Source organism: Podarcis pityusensis, assembly GCF_964106645.2.
Source record: "Podarcis pityusensis genome assembly, chromosome: 16".
NCBI lineage: Eukaryota > Metazoa > Chordata > Lepidosauria > Squamata > Lacertidae > Podarcis > Podarcis pityusensis.
In genome coordinates, this window is record NC_138041.1 from 29310371 (window position 1) to 29327823 (window position 17453).

General features: G+C 44.3%; 1 protein-coding gene across 1 annotated transcript in view; it reads left to right on the forward strand.

The window, feature by feature from the left end:
• The window catches only part of PPM1F (protein phosphatase, Mg2+/Mn2+ dependent 1F), a 45572-nt gene extending 28119 nt beyond the window's left edge, over window positions 1–17453 (forward strand). The window contains exons 4-7 of the mRNA XM_080985202.1: window positions 1635–1823; window positions 5627–5770; window positions 7314–7407; window positions 16858–17453. Coding sequence (XP_080841328.1) covers window positions 1635–1823; window positions 5627–5770; window positions 7314–7407; window positions 16858–17225 — 795 coding nt within the window. The 3' untranslated portion in view covers window positions 17226–17453. The remainder of the gene's footprint in view (window positions 1–1634; window positions 1824–5626; window positions 5771–7313; window positions 7408–16857) is intronic.

The window sequence follows — 17453 nt, forward strand, 5'->3', positions numbered from 1 at the left end:
CTAGGGGGAGAGGATACAGCAGGGCTGGCATAGCGCATTTTGAAATAAGTGAATTAATACATGTTACCATCTAAACTTTCATAATAATGCTTCAGATCAGTCTGTTGGAAAAAGTAGCCTTCCACTGTGGCTTCCGTTTCAACCATTGTTTAATGGTCTATTTTTGAAACCTATTCCACGAAAGGTAGACTCTCCTTCCTTGGAGGTTTTGAAGCAGGAGTTAGATGACCAGCTATCATCCTGCATTTCAGGGGGTTGGATCAATGACCATTGGGGTACCTTCCAAAACTACCAATTCTATAGATTCTCTGAAATAGGGCAGTGCCCCCACAACACCATTACCTGCAGGAGTGTCTCCACCCCCATCACTGAGAACCAGCTCCGAGGGTCTTCTCAGTGGTGGCACCCGCCCTGTGGAACGCCCTCCCATCAGATGTCAAGGAAATAAACAACTATACGACTTTTAGAAGACATCTGAAGGCAGTTTTTAATGTTTGATGTTTTATTGGGTTTTTAATATTCTGTTGGGAGCCGCCCAGAGTGGCTGGGGAAACCCAGCTAGATGGGCGGGGTATAATAATAATAATAATAATAATAATAATAATAATAAAGTCCAGGGTTTAAAATGATGTAACTGCACAACTGTGAGAGAGACCAGGTACTCACAGATAGGGAAGGGGCAGAAGTTCAGTTTAATTCACACTTTTGGAAGCACTACAAGAACCAAAGCACAGAAAATTTGAACCTTCTCTGAGTTTTACAGTGCAGTTTCCCATCCAAATAACGTTCACAAAAACATATATGCTGGGGTCAAGTGTCAATGAAGATGCATATATTAGACAAAAACACTCAATTTTAGAGGAAATTGCGAAAATGTGCATATTAGGTAAAGTTGCTGGAAGTTGGATGAAGATCACGACAGAGTTCACACCAAGTTCTTTGAGGAATCTGTTATAGAATAAGCATTGGTTGAGCACACTAATCTCAAAACTAAGTTATTGTTCTGACATAATAAATATATTAATCTGAGTCTTGAAAATCCTTGCTCCACCCCCCACCCCCTGGACTAGTTCTAACTATGGTGATTTGGGGAGTGGGGTTCAGGAAAATTGCTTAAGAGATGAAAAGGCAGCTCTAGGTACATGTCCTGTGCAAGACAGTGGGTTGTAGCCAATGTAGTGCAGCTAAATGAACGTCATTTAGTGGTATACCTGTTCCACTGGCCAAATGTTTTGCACCAGCAGAAGGTTGCTGCGTAAAAAAATCCGAAAGCAGGTCGCTGCTGATTTCATTTCACAATAGATTTGAGCAACCTGTTGCACAGCAAAATAGCACACCTGTTGTATTGGAATTATTTATCCTGGGTCTTGTTACTGTTTATGCTTTGGCTTCTAGGTCCCCCGTATTGGTTATTTTTCTACTTATTATTTTTTTGTTTCATTAAAAAATTATATGCCTCTTGAGTGTAGAAAAACCTCACAAGAGTTTTATGGAGCAGGGGGAGATATAGCAATGAAATTATCACTGAAAAAAATATTCAGCCCAGTAGGGCCATTCCGATACATTCACAGAAGAAGTCACATGTGGTAAAAAATTATCTTTGCCTTCTCTTTGCATGTCCTTGCCTCCGGAAGGATGACGTGGACCGGGCGTACTTCGCTGTGTTTGATGGTCATGGAGGAATAGATGCGGCTAACTATGCAGCTGCTCACTTGCACGTAAATGTGGCACATCACAAAGACCTTCTGAAAAACCCGGTGGAGGCCTTGAGGGAATCTTTCCAGAAAACAGATGAAATGTTCCTTGCTAAAGCCAGGAGAGAGGTGAGTGGAGAGAGGCGAGTACTGCAGTAATTGTAGATTGTTGGCTCGCCAGAGGAGTGAGTACAGCGAAGCTGAGTGCTGAGAAATGTGTCCTCTTGGTAATTGGCTTTTCTGTAGCGTTGCAGAAAATCCCAGGTAAATAATTTATTGGTTCACTTAATAGACTTTTGCCTAAGAATCATTGTCCACAAATCAGAGGAGGTGAAAGGTTTAATTTAGGCCAACGTTGATGGATGTTGGGGTCTTTCCAGAGGGGTAGCCATTTTTTTTTTAAGACCAGTAGGTTCATCCAGGTTACTTTCTGTTCACTGTCACTCATGCAAGGATCCAGGAAATGATGGGCTGCAGTACATATGCCAAGAACTAGGAGAAACTGCATCTGGGACTAGGCTGCTGTAGCCGATTCCTTCTTTCTAATTCAGGTAAATTGGGAACCTGAGCTATAAGCAAGGTAGTTTCTCTTGTTTGAATGGGCGCATAGTGTGAGAGAGATTAAGTAAGGAAACTCGTATAGCATTGTAATGTAGATTACAAGGTGATTTGGTGGGCCAGCCATTCCAAAATAATGCTGAAATGGACAGGTTGCAAATCAAAGTCATTTAAATAGCAAGGGGGGAACTGCTTTTAAAAACCTGTTTTCCAGCTATGCAATTTGTATACTTTCTGAACAAGCATGTATACGAACTGTTTACTTTAAAAAATCAAAACTGCATTGGTTTGCAACTAAATAGAGCACTTTTTAGAACCTTGAAGCATAATCCAGACCTCTAATTGACCTCTTTAGAAACAAGGTGGGCATTTGCGAAGGTTAATCAACTACCATTTGACACTCCCTATGCACATAGAGGGACAATCCCTAAGCACAATCATTGAACCACGAAATGCCCAGAACTTTCCTGAGGCCAGACTGGCAGTTAGTACTAGGGAGCAGGTGGCACTGTGGTCTAAACAACTAAGCCTCTCAGGCTTGCTGATGGGAAGGTCAGTGGTTCGAATCCGTGCAACGGGGTGAGCTCCCGTTGCTCTGTCCCAGCTCCTGCCAACCTAGCACTTCGAAAGCACACCAGTGCAAGTAGATAAATAGGTACTGCTGTGACGGGAAGTTAAATGGCGTTTCCATGTGTTCTGGTTTTCACCACGGTGTTCCGTTGTGCCAGAAGTGGTTTAGTCTTGCTGGCCACATGACCTGGAAAGCTTCTGCAGACAAATGCCAGCTCCCTTGGCCTGAAGCGAGATGAACGCTGCATCTCATAGTCACCTTTGACTGGACTTAACCATCTAGGGGTCGGCTTTACCTTTTACCTTACTAGACAGAATAGTAGCTTTCCTTCCAATATATTTTATTTTGGTTTTTTTGACATGCATCTATTGACCTATATAAAGTGTCCTCTGGGTGGTTCTCACAAAACAGATCTACAAAGTTAAAACACTAGAAATAACACGGTGTGTATGTGTGTGTGTGTGTGTGTGTGTGTGTGTGTGTGTATCCCTGTCCATGATCTTCACTCTTCTCACTATACCAGGATCAGCCACCAAAAATCTCTTCTCATTAATTACTCCAACCATTCTCCTCTACTGTCCCCATGTGGCTAGAATTCCCTCTCTCTTTCTGTGACGACAGTTCTGTCTTTCCCCATCTGTACTATCCATTTAAAGCAGTGTCGTGCCACTTTAAGCAGTCATGGCATCCCCCAAAGAATCTGCGAACAGTAGGTGCTGAGAGTTGTTCGGAGGCCTTTCTTTGCCTTAGGTAAAGTAAAGGTAAAGGGACCCCTGATCATTAGGTCCAGTCGTGGCCGACTCTGGGGTTGCGGCGCTCATCTCACTTTATTGGCCGAGGGAGCCAGCGTACAGCTTCCAGGTCATGTGGCCAGCATGACTAAGCCGCTTCTGGCGAACCAGAGCAGCGCACGGAAACGCCGTTTACCTTTCCGCCAGAGCGGTACCTATTTATCTACTTGCACTTTGACATGCTTTCGAACTGCTAGGTTGGCAGGAGCAGGGACTGAGCAACGGGAGCTCACCCCTTGCGGGGATTCGAACCACCAACCTTCTGAACGGCAAGTCCTAGGCTCTGTGGTTTAACCCACAGCCAGTGGCGTAGCGTGGGTTGTCAGCACCCGGGGCAAGGCAAGTAATTTGCGCCCCCTAACCCGTGGATTTTAGCACTCGAGCACTCGAGTCGCCCCCCCCCCCAGATGTTGCGCCCGGTGCGGCCGGCCCCCCCTGCACCCCCCACGCTACGCCACTGCCCACAGCGCCACCCGTGTCCCTTTCTCTGCCTTACAGACCTACAATTCCAAGAGTTCCCTGGAAGAGGGATTGATTGCTCAACCGCTCTGGGAATTCTGCCTTTACCCTCCTTGATCAGAACACAGGAAAACAGGAACAGCTTTACTGCTTAGTGAGCCGGCACACTTTGTTCCAGCTGAAAAGTGCGACAGACTTTGCTTTTTCAATTAAACCTGATCGTTCAGAGAGAGGGGATTGGTATATTCCTGAGTGGGCCACCCCCACCCCAACCCCCGCTTGATGAATAAAGCCCACAACATTGTTCTGAGAATACACTGCAAACCTCTTGTTTGTTTGTTTTAATATTTAATGCTTATAATTTATGTTAATGCAAGCACTAGATCTCTCTATCTGATTGTACCTTCTCACGTTGACCACTGCGGTGGCTGATGGTAATAGATGTTTGAAAGCACTTATTGAACAGGGTATTACTGCCAGCACTGTATTGAATAGAAACAAACCAAGATCTTTAGGAGCATCTTCTGTTGCAATAGTTTTTGAATACATGAGTGGTGTCGGATGATACAGGTAATTTGGAACCTTTCCAGTCTGGGTTTAGGCTCAAAATTGGGGCAAAAACAGCCTTGGTTGCCCAGATTAGTGCCTTACACTGGGGGAGGACTGGGTGTCCACAAATCAGAGGAGATGAAAGGTTTAATTTAGGCCAGCGTTGATGAATGTTGGGGTCTTTCTGGATCTCTCAACAGCTTTTGATTTCATTGACCATGCTGTCCCTCTGGATCGGTTGTCTGGGATGGGACTCCTCAGAGGAGCAGCGTTAACAGTGGCTGCATTCCTTCTTGGATAACCAATCTCAGAAGATGGTAGCAAAACATTTATCGGCCTACAGCATGTCTCAGAGTTCTGTTCTTCCCTCGTGCCCCCCCCCCCATGCTTGTTGTCATCTACATGAAACTGCTGGGAGAAGTCATCTGGAGTACGCAATAATTCTCCCAGCACTCTGGGAGAAGTCACCTAGAGTCATCCAGGCACACAGTAACTACAGTGGTGCCCCGCAAGACGAATGCCTCGCAAGACGAAAAACTCGCTAGACGAAAGGGTTTTGCGTTTTTTGAGTTGCTTCGCAAGACGAATTTCCCTATGGGCTTGCTTCGCAAGACGAAACGTCTTGCGAGTTCTTGCGAGTTTGTTTCCTTTTTCTTTAAGCCGCTAATAGCCGTGCTTCGCAAGATGAAAAAACCGCAAGACGAAGAGACTCGCGGAACGGATTAATTTCGTCTTGCGAGGCACCACTGTAGTTGCATTTTATTTCTTGACATGTTTTGAACAACCGGATAGAAGTCATCACAACAATAGCAACAAAAGGCTAGTGTGAAATCACTCTAATGCTTTTTACATCGCTAACAGAGTTTCTATGATCTTTGATGCACGGTTAAATAATGAGCACCAATTCTCCCCACACAGTTACATTTCATCCTTTTAAAGGCTCTTTATAACATTCCCTCCCCCTTCTCTCTCTCTCTCTCTCTCTCTCTCTCCAAACTATACAGAAGCTGCGCAACGGTAGCACAGGTGTGGCTGCCTTGATTGTTGGGAACAAGTTACATATAGCTTGGCTTGGCGACTCACAGGTAATGCTAGTCCAGCAAGGGAAAGCTATAACCCTGATGGAACCTCACAAGCCAGAGAGAGAGGTAACTACTGCTTCTTTGAGTTTACCCCACAAAGCTCTTGGCCTCTTGTGTATGTACACCAGTGTGGTGTAGTGGTTATGAGTGGTGGACTCGTAATCTGGTGAACCGGGTTCGCATCTCCGCTCCTCCACATGCAGCTGCTGGGTGACCTTGGGCTAGTCACACTTCTCTGAAGTCTCTCAGCCTCACTCACCTCACAGAGTGTTGGTTGTGGGCGAGGAAGGGAAAGGAGATAGCCCTAAACGGCCTCGGCCCAGTATACCTGAGGGAGCATCCCCACCTCCATCATTCTGCCCAGGCACTGAGGTCCAGCTCCAAGGGCCTTCTGGCGGTTTCCTCACTGCGAGAAGTGAGGCTACAGGGAACCCTCCCATCAGATGTCAAGGAAATAAACAACCACCTGATGTTTAGAAGACATCTGAAGGCAGCCCTGTTTAGGGAAGTTTTTAATGTTTGATGTTTTATCGTGTTTTTAATATTGTGTTGGGAGCCACCCAGAGTAGCTGGGGAGGCCTGGCTAGATGGGCAGGATATAAGTAATAAATTATCATCATCATCATCATTCCCTCTAAATCCAAACATACCAGTTATTTTGTAAGTTAAAAGGGACCACGCCAAAATAAGAGTGAGATTAATAATAGTGAGATTAATAATAATGGATTGGATGAGAGCCAATAATCTGAAGCTCATTCCAGGTAAGACTTAGTGGGCGGTTTCCTAGGCTGGATGGATGGAAGATTGCATGCTCTTGTTAGGGTTACACTCCCTCTGAAAAAGGAGATCTGCAGCCCGGGGTTACTTCTGGATCCATTGCTGTTGCTTGAGGCTCAGGTGGACTCAGTGGCATGGAGTGCCTTCCCTTAACTTTGGTTGGTGACCCAGTTGCAGCCGTATCTGGATAGGGATAGCCTAACTGATGTCATCTATGCTGTGGTAACCTCTAAGTTAGATTACTGCAACATGTTGTATGTGGGGCTGCCCGTGAAGACTGTTCGGAAACTTCAGCTGGTGCAGAATTAAGTGGACAGGGTTATTGTTATAGTACTATGGTATTATATTGCAGCCGGCCTGTGATCCTACGATGAAGGACGGTACAGTGGTACCTCGGGTTAAGTACTTAATTCGTTCTGGAAGTCCGTGCTTAACCTGAAACTGTTCTTAACCTGAAGCACCACTTTAGCTAATGGGGCCTCCTGCTGCCGCCGTGCTGCCGGAGCCCAATTTCTGTTCTTATCCTAAAGCAAAGTTCTTAACCTGAAGCACTATTTCTGGCTTCGTGGAGTGTGTAACCTGAAGCGTATGTAACCCGAGGTACCACTGTATAGAAATTTAATAAGTAATAAAATAGCATACAAATTTAAAAGAAGTTTTTAGCGGAAGCTGATCTGCAGTAGAATGGAAACAGGGCTGATTGCAATGAACACAGGGCAGGATAGAAATTGCTGCCTCCTTACATCCCTAGACTGGTTGGTACTGTGCTTCCTGTGCCTGTCACACCTACACCTATAGATTTAGTGAGCTTTCGTTGTTGTTGTTTATTTAGGATGAGAGAGAACGCATAGAAGCCTTAGGAGGTTGCCTTATCTACATGGACTGCTGGCGTGTCAATGGAACCCTGGCTGTTTCCAGAGCTATCGGTAAGCCATGTCCTTGAAGAACATCAGCCCTAATGTGTTCATTTACCATATTTAGCTCTAATGAAATATTGTCAGCATGTAAGTGTGATGGGGCGGCTGTTGTTTGTTCTACCGCCATTCACAACTTTGCGTTCTGCATCAGTTTGGGAGTTATTTCAAAGCACAGCCTTGACAGCTAGAAACTTCACAAGTAGCACACACACAGGGAATAGTTTGATACTGCAAGGCTTTTGTGGAAATCTGTAACGAACAAGACAAAAGCAGCCATATCCTAACTGCACAAGGCCATTTGGGGTTTTTTTTCTTACCAACAGACACTGCAGCATTTTTCTAACCTTGGACTGAATTGCTGCCGTTATTGCACCTACATTAATAATTGTTCCATGTGGTACATTGCCATAGTAACACACAAACCTGACAGTGCACACTGCTCTTCCAGCTCCTTCCTCGAAGCATCTGTAAAACTATTTTATTATTATAGTTGTGCCTCCTGAAATGGCCCAATCATGCACTGCTATTGAGAAGTCATGGATCGTTTCCCCTCTTCACTCGATAACTTTTGGCAAAATGCTGGGGGGGGGGGGAGCTTTTTTAGGGCCAAATGTAATATAAAAATGTTTTTTTTAAAAAAATAAATAAATATCCTAGGTCAGTTTTTTATAAATGTTGATTATCATGCTGAGTGCTGCCTGTTTCTGCCATGTGAACTGCCTCCTTCCGTGAGTCGTCTGAAAGCCCTGCTCTGTGCTCCTGGGAATAAGACTACAGTGGTAAAGGTAAAGGGACGCCCACCATTAGGTCCAGTCGTGACCGACTCTGGGGTTGCGGCGTTCATCTCGCTATATTGGCCGAGGGAGCCGTCATGTGGCCAGCATGACTAAGCCGCTTCTGGTGAACCACAGCAGTGCACGGAAACGCCGTTTACCTTCCCGCCAGAGCGGTACCTATTTATCTACTTGCACTTTGATGTGCTTTCGAACTGCTAGGTTGGCAGGAGCAGGGACCCAGCAATGGGAGCTCACCCCGTCACGGGGATTTGAACCGCCAACCTTCTGGTCGGCAAGTCCTAGGCTCTGTGGTTTAACCCACAGCGCCACCCGCGTCCCAAGACTACAGTGGTACCTCATGTTAAGTACTTAATTCGTTCTGGAGGTCCGTTCTGGGAATTGTAGCTCTATGAGGAAACTACAGTGATATCTCAGGTTAAGTACTTAATTCATTCCAGAGGTCCGTTCTTAACCTGAAACTGTTCTTAACCTGAAGCACCACTTTAGCTAATGGGGCTTCCTGCTGCTACCGCGCCGCCGGAGCACGATTTCTGTTCTCATCCTGAAGCAAAGTTCTTAACCCGAGGTAATATTTCTGGGTTAGGGGAGTCTGTAACCTGAAGCATATGTAACCTGAAGCATCTATAACCCAAGGTACCACTGTACATGTGAAGCAGCAGGCACCACAGTTTTGGGATGGTCTCCCAAAAGTGACCCGCCATTAGGGCTGGGTGGTATCTGGTTTTCAACATTGTGGTATATATCACCCTACTCAATATCACGATACATCACGATGTCTGAAATCGGGATGGAACTATGTAGAGAGGCATTGGCTGGCTTCACAGTTTTCCCCACATTGTTATTTTTGCATAGCACACACACATTAGGGCTGGGCAATGTAGCGATATAGAATAAAAAAACTGGTTTGAAGTCCATATCATGGTAACAGTTTCATAACATTCAGCATGGCGATGTGTGTGTGTGTGTGTGTGTGTGTGTGTATCAGTATCGATATATATATATATATATATATATATATATATATATATATGATGAGGGGAAAACCGTGAAGCCAATCATCACTTCTCTTGTGATTCCCTATTGCTCTGTCCTATAAAATAACAGTTGCAACAATCTGTTATAGGTACAGTAAAATCGTATCAGTTTTAGATCCCTACGTAGTAGTTTCTGGGACATTAACCCGTTCACTTTCACATGATTATGTCCTTATTTCAGACATCATAGTATATTGGTATATCAGAATGTTTAGCTTGGTGATATGTCACTCTGTTGGAAGCCAACCCTAACACACATCATGATTCACGATATATTGCCAGGTAAAAAATTATGAAACTGATATCACGATATCGACTTCAAACTGCTTTGGGGCGATATATCACCCAGCCCTCCCCACCGTGCTCTAATTATATATTATTATATATGAGAGCCAGTGTGGTGTAGTGGTTAAGAGCGGTAGCCTCGTAATCTGGTGAACCGGGTTCGATTCCCCGCTCCTCCACATGCAGCTGCTGGGTGACCTTGGGCCAGTCACACTTCTCTGAAGTCTCTCAGCCCCACTCACCTCACAGAGTGTTTGTTGTGGGGGAGGAAGGGAAAGGAGAATGTTAGCCGCTTTGAGACTCCTTAAAGGGAGTGAAAGGCAGGGTATCAAATCCAAACTCTTCTTCTTCTTCTTCTATTTTATTTTTACAGTTATATCCCACTTTTTCCTCCATGGAACTGAGAGTGTCATCCATGGTTCTCCCCCTCCCCATTTTACCCTCACAACAACCCTGTGAAGTAGTCAGCTCGTGGTCAGCTTCGTGGCTGAGTGGGGATTTGAACCCCAGCTTCCCAGCTCCTGGTCTGACACTCTAAGCCAGGGCTCAGCAAACTTTTCCAGCAGGGGTCCGGTCCACTGTCCCTCAGACCTTGTGGGGGGCTGGACTATATTGGGGGGGGGGAATGCCCAACAAATAACCCAGAGATGCATTTTAAATAAAACACACATTCTGCTCATGTAAAAACAGCAGGCAGGCCCCACAAATAACCCAGAGGTGCGTTTTAAATAAAACACACATTCTGCTCATGTAAAAACAGCAGGCAGGCCCCACAAATAACCCAGAGGTGCGTTTTAAATAAAACACACATTCTACTCATGTAAAAACAGCAGGCAGGCCCCACAAATAACCCAGAGGTGCGTTTTAAATAAAACACACATTCTACTCATGTAAAAACAGCAGGCAGGCCCCACAAATAACCCAGAGGTGCGTTTTAAATAAAACACACATTCTACTCATGTAAAAACAGCAGGCAGGCCCCACAAATAACCCAGAGATGCATTTTAAATAAAACACACATTCTACTCATGTAAAAACAGCAGGCAGGCCCCACAAATAACCCAGAGATGCATTTTAAATAAAACACACTTTCTACTCATCAAAAATCACCAGGCAGGCCCCACAAATAACCCAGAGATTCATTTTAAATAAAACACACATTCTACTCATCAAAAATCACCAGGCAGGCCCCACAAATAACCCAGAGATGCATTTTAAATAAAACACACATTCTACTCATGTAAAAACAGCAGGCAGGCCCCACAAATAACCCAGAGATGCATTTTAAATAAAACACACATTCTACTCATCAAAAATCACCAGGCAGGCCCCACAAATAACCCAGAGATTCATTTTAAATAAAACACACATTCTACTCATCAAAAATCACCAGGCAGGCCCCACAAATAACCCAGAGGTGCGTTTTAAATAAAAACACACATTCTGCTCATGAAAAATCACCAGGCAGGCCCCACAAATAACCCAGAGGTGCGTTTTAAATAAAACACACATTCTACTCATGTAAAAACAGCAGGCAGGCCCCACAAATAACCCAGAGGTGCGTTTTAAATAAAACACACATTCTACTCATCAAAAATCACCAGGCAGGCCCCACAAATAACCCAGAGATGCATTTTAAATAAAAACACACATTCTACTCATGTAAAAACAGCAGGCAGGCCCCACGAATAACCCAGAGGTGCGTTTTAAATAAAACACACATTCTACTCATGTAAAAACAGCAGGCAGGCCCCACAAATAACCCAGAGATGCATTTTAAATAAAACACACATTCTACTCATGTAAAAACAGCAGGCAGGCCCCACAAATAACCCAGAGGTGCGTTTTAAATAAAACACACATTCTACTCATGTAAAAACAGCAGGCAGGCCCCACAAATAACCCAGAGATGCATTTTAAATAAAACACACATTCTACTCATGTAAAAACAGCAGGCAGGCCCCACAAATAACCCAGAGATGCATTTTAAATAAAACACACATTCTACTCATGTAAAAACAGCAGGCAGGCCCCACAAATAACCCAGAGATGCATTTTAAATAAAACACACATTCTGCTCATGTAAAAACAGCAGGCAGGCCCCACAAATAACCCAGAGGTGCGTTTTAAATAAAACACACATTCTACTCATGTAAAAACAGCAGGCAGGCCCCACAAATAACCCAGAGATGCATTTTAAATAAAACACACATTCTGCTCATGTAAAAACAGCAGGCAGGCCCCACAAATAACCCAGAGGTGCGTTTTAAATAAAACACACATTCTACTCATGTAAAAACAGCAGGCAGGCCCCACAAATAACCCAGAGGTGCGTTTTAAATAAAACACACATTCTACTCATGTAAAAACAGCAGGCAGGCCCCACAAATAACCCAGAGATGCATTTTAAATAAAACACACATTCTACTCATGTAAAAACAGCAGGCAGGCCCCACAAATAACCCAGAGATGCATTTTAAATAAAACACACATTCTACTCATGTAAAAACAGCAGGCAGGCCCCACAAATAACCCAGAGGTGCGTTTTAAATAAAACACACATTCTACTCATGTAAAAACAGCAGGCAGGCCCCACAAATAACCCAGAGGTGCGTTTTAAATAAAACACACATTCTACTCATGTAAAAACAGCAGGCAGGCCCCACAAATAACCCAGAGATGCATTTTAAATAAAACACACATTCTACTCATGTAAAAACAGCAGGCAGGCCCCACAAATAACCCAGAGGTGCGTTTTAAATAAAACACACATTCTACTCATGTAAAAACAGCAGGCAGGCCCCACAAATAACCCAGAGGTGCGTTTTAAATAAAAACACACATTCTGCTCATGAAAAATCACCAGGCAGGCCCCACAAATAACCCAGAGGTGCGTTTTAAATAAAAACACACATTCTACTCATGTAAAAACAGCAGGCAGGCCCCACAAATAACCCAGAGGTGCGTTTTAAATAAAACACACATTCTACTCATGTAAAAACAGCAGGCAGGCCCCACAAATAACCCAGAGATGCATTTTAAATAAAACACACATTCTACTCATGTAAAAACAGCAGGCAGGCCCCACAAATAACCCAGAAATGCATTTTAAATAAAACACACATTCTGCTCATGTAAAAACAGCAGGCAGGCCCCACAAATAACCCAGAGGTGCGTTTTAAATAAAACACACATTCTACTCATGTAAAAACAGCAGGCAGGCCCCACAAATAACCCAGAGATGCATTTTAAATAAAACACACATTCTGCTCATGTAAAAACAGCAGGCAGGCCCCACAAATAACCCAGAGGTGCGTTTTAAATAAAACACACATTCTACTCATGTAAAAACAGCAGGCAGGCCCCACAAATAACCCAGAGATGCATTTTAAATAAAACACACATTCTACTCATGTAAAAACAGCAGGCAGGCCCCACAAATAACCCAGAGATGCATTTTAAATAAAACACACATTCTACTCATGTAAAAACAGCAGGCAGGCCCCACAAATAACCCAGAGATGCATTTTAAATAAAACACACATTCTACTCATGTAAAAACAGCAGGCAGGCCCCACAAATAACCCAGAGATGCATTTTAAATAAAACACACATTCTGCTCATGTAAAAACAGCAGGCAGGCCCCACAAATAACCCAGAGGTGCGTTTTAAATAAAACACACATTCTACTCATGTAAAAACAGCAGGCAGGCCCCACAAATAACCCAGAGGTGCGTTTTAAATAAAACACACATTCTACTCATGTAAAAACAGCAGGCAGGCCCCACAAATAACCCAGAGATGCATTTTAAATAAAACACACATTCTACTCATGTAAAAACAGCAGGCAGGCCCCACAAATAACCCAGAGATGCATTTTAAATAAAACACACATTCTACTCATGTAAAAACAGCAGGCAGGCCCCACAAATAACCCAGAGGTGCGTTTTAAATAAAACACACATTCTACTCATGTAAAAACAGCAGGCAGGCCCCACAAATAACCCAGAGGTGCGTTTTAAATAAAACACACATTCTACTCATGTAAAAACAGCAGGCAGGCCCCACAAATAACCCAGAGATGCATTTTAAATAAAACACACATTCTACTCATGTAAAAACAGCAGGCAGGCCCCACAAATAACCCAGAGGTGCGTTTTAAATAAAACACACATTCTACTCATGTAAAAACAGCAGGCAGGCCCCACAAATAACCCAGAGGTGCGTTTTAAATAAAAACACACATTCTGCTCATGAAAAATCACCAGGCAGGCCCCACAAATAACCCAGAGGTGCGTTTTAAATAAAAACACACATTCTACTCATGTAAAAACACGCTGATTCCTGGACTGTCCACGGGCCAGATTGAGAAGGCGATTGGGCCTGATCCGGCCCCCAGGGCTTAGTTTGCCTACCCATGCCTAACCACTAAACTACACTGCACTGATCTTTCTTTGTCATCCAACTAACACACCTTTCTCTAAACTTTAGGGCAGAAGTCCTTTTTTACTTTTCTCTTCAATTGTAGGATGTGTCTTTACTAAGATTATGATGGGGTGGGACGGGACATGATGGCATTGCTGGGGGTTGGACTAGATGATCCTTGGGGTTACTTTCCAACCCTGCAATTTTATGATTCTAAGCAGCAAAGTACCAAAGCTTCCAAGAAAAACAAAAAAATCCAGAAGGGGAAACAAACCAGAGGCATTTCCAAATTAATTCATAGAAGCGTTCCTTAATTTTGATTAACTGCTTTTACAAGTAGTTGCATATTTTACGTGTTTAACCTTCTTGTGGGGGTTGGGGGACAGAAAGGCAAAATAATGGGTTTTAACATTTAAAATAATTCTATATGCACGTGGGTGTGTTTGTTTCATCAGTAGCTCACTGGTGAAAATCTACTCCCTTGCCAGTATTAGACATTAGACATGACGCTGCCTACAGCAAAGCAAGACTCAGAGTTTTCAGACTCCAACTGTGTGTGAAGAGGAAGAACCATTTGCTGCAACATTCATATCACTGCATTGAGAAGAGCCCTGGAAAACAGAATAATGAGCTGGAGGACTGCAGCCGCATTCTGGGGCTCATTTAAGACACCATGCCAAACCACGGCTAAGGAAGCTTTGCGTGAACTGACAACGCCTGGTTTGCAATACCAAAGTTGGAACCTATGGTTTGACACAGATTTGCAAACCATGGTTAGTGCTAAGTTTGGCTTGGCGCGATTCCTGAATTAAGAATGCATAGTTACTGCTGTTGCTCTGCCTTCGAAGCTGCTGCACCATGGAGACGAGAGAGAGCTTAGGAGCTTATGAAACAGTGTGCCGAGAGGAGGGAAAACAAAACCAGACAAGCAGTTCTAATCCACAGTTTGCATCTTCAGGAGCTTCAACAACGGCTAGGATTCTAAACTGTAGTTATCGCAAATTATGGTTCTCCCATAATTCGGAGATAGGGAGGCATTTGACAGTGAGGTAGGGGAACCAGGAAGGCGGGGCCTAAAGTCTCTTCCTGTTAGACTGGGGGTTGGTCAGAAGTTCCCATCCGTCTTACTGCCTGACACAAGGAAGGCTGTTGGAAGTGGGGAGTCAGAGGCGTCCAGACTCTCTTTTTAAGTAAAGAAAAACAAAGAAAAGGGCACAAAAATATTGGTCCTCATTCTCCCTGCACCATCTTGGCTGACGTTGTTCATTACAGGAACTCCTTCAAGACATGCTGTGTTCCTATGCTTCTCTCCCCCCACCCCAAAAGGAGTTAAATTAAAGCAAATGTAAATCAAGGCAAAATCTGCAAGTTCCTGCTTAGGCAGAACATTTGAGGATTTCAAGGGAAGCTTTTTTTAAAAAAGAAAAAAGAAAATAAAACCCTTTGGGAAGATCAACAAGATTTTTCACTTATCCATTGAAAACCTTCAGTTCTAGCCCTGTAGTCCTGGTTCACCACCTGCCTGCAATGGGATTTTTGAAGACCTTTACAGCAACAATTTCTTCCCCAAGAGGCCTGTGGGTGGATGCCTGTGGCATGACTGGGGTGCATGCAAATGTACGCACGCTCTTTTTTTCATGCACCACATTTGATCACACACAGAGACAGACAACTCTTTCAAAGCAATGACTGCACTTGAGATAGACAGCCAAACCCCTGCTTTCCAGTGCCTTCTCTGCTGGGGAAGAGCAGAGCAGACTTCTTTCCATCCTAGCAAGAATAAATTATGCTTCTTCCAGTCCATTACCTGTTTGGTGTGCTAAGGAGAAGGTTTGAATGGAGAGATAGATGCACAAAGATGACTCTCCCTATCTGACTAAAGGTAAAGGTAGAAGGACCCCTGACTGTTAGGTCCAGTTGCGGATGACTCTGGGGTTGTGGCGCTCATCTCGCTTTATTGGCCGAGGGAACCGGTGTACAGCTTCCGGGTCATGTGGCCAGCATGACCAGGTCATGTGCCAGCATGGTGAACCAGAGCAGTGCACAGAAACGCCATTTACCTTTCTGCCGGAGCGGTACCTATTTATCTACTTGCACTTTGACATGCTTTCAAACTGCTAGGTTGGCAGGAGCAGGGACTGAGCAACGGGAGCTCACCCTGTCGCGGGGATTCGAACCACCGCCTTATCTGACTACCTTCCCATTAAAATAGAGAAGTGCAGAGAAGTGCCCTTCATTGGATCAGAAGTGCTAGCAGACCTGGGGTGGGGCGGGGTGGGAAGATTAACACACACACACCCCGCCAGCTTCTTATTTGTTTGAATGATTTTTAATTCTGCTTCATCTTCGTGTGGTTTTTAACTTTATGAGTACACCACTCAGCAATTCTGAATATTAAGTAGTATACAGATACCTGGAATGAAATAAATATACACAAGATCACTGTCCCTGCACTGCAGTTTGCAATGTTTTCTCCTCAGCTGTGGGAAGGCCTTGTCAGGTTGCAAAGGTTGGCTTGGCATGCAGATCACCCACCCTTGGTTTAAAGCAGGCATGTATAAAAGTCTGTCTTGGGGGCCAACAACATTGGTCGGCCCTCACGCCTGTTCATTTCATCAAATCTGGCCCTCTTTGAAAAAAGTTTGGGCACCCCTGGTTTAGAGCAATGTTTCCCAAACTTGTGTCTCCAGCCGTTTTTGGACTGCATTTCCCATAATCCTTGACCACTGGCCCTGCTAGTTAGGGTTGATGGGAGTTGTAGTCCAACAGCAGTTGGAAACCCAAGTTTGGGAAACCCTGATTTAGAGCTTCGCCTTAAACAGAGGCAAAGGTTGACGGCTCAGAAAAGGGAATGGGGCAGTTGGGATTTTGTACCTCGTATGGTAATTTACTTCCTTCTCTCCTGCTTGCTTTTTCAGGCGACCCACTCCAAAAGCCTTATATCTCTGGCTGTGCAGATAGTGCATCGTTTGAGCTAACTGGTGCCGATGATTATGTGCTTCTCGCTTGCGACGGATTCTTTGACACCATCCAGCCATTTGAGGTGGTGGACCATGTTCTAGAGCACTTAATGCAAAACAAAGGGGACGGCCTCAAGACTGCGGAGAGGCTGGTGGCGGCCGCAAAGGAAAGTGGATCCAGTGACAACATCACTGTCCTGGTGGTGTTTCTAAGGGAGCCCAAAGACATCATGTCTGACTGCCTCAGAGACCCTAGAAGCTGCTCTGCTGACGACTGCACAGGGAACCAGCTCCTTAACTTTTTCAGCTCCGAGAAGAACCATTGAAATGGAAGATGAAAGGGTGACTATCAAATCCATTTAAAGCACAACATCCAAACGTAAGCAAATTCAAATAGGGATGGGAATCCTTTTACCACTGGAAAATGAAAGCTATTGTGTGGCAGACAAGATTCAAGAACTTAAGTATTTCAAAACCCAGGGTTGTCTTCAACTAAGCTGCTCAAGAGTAGGCCCTTTAGAAATCAGTGGACCTAAACTAGTCATGCCTATGGA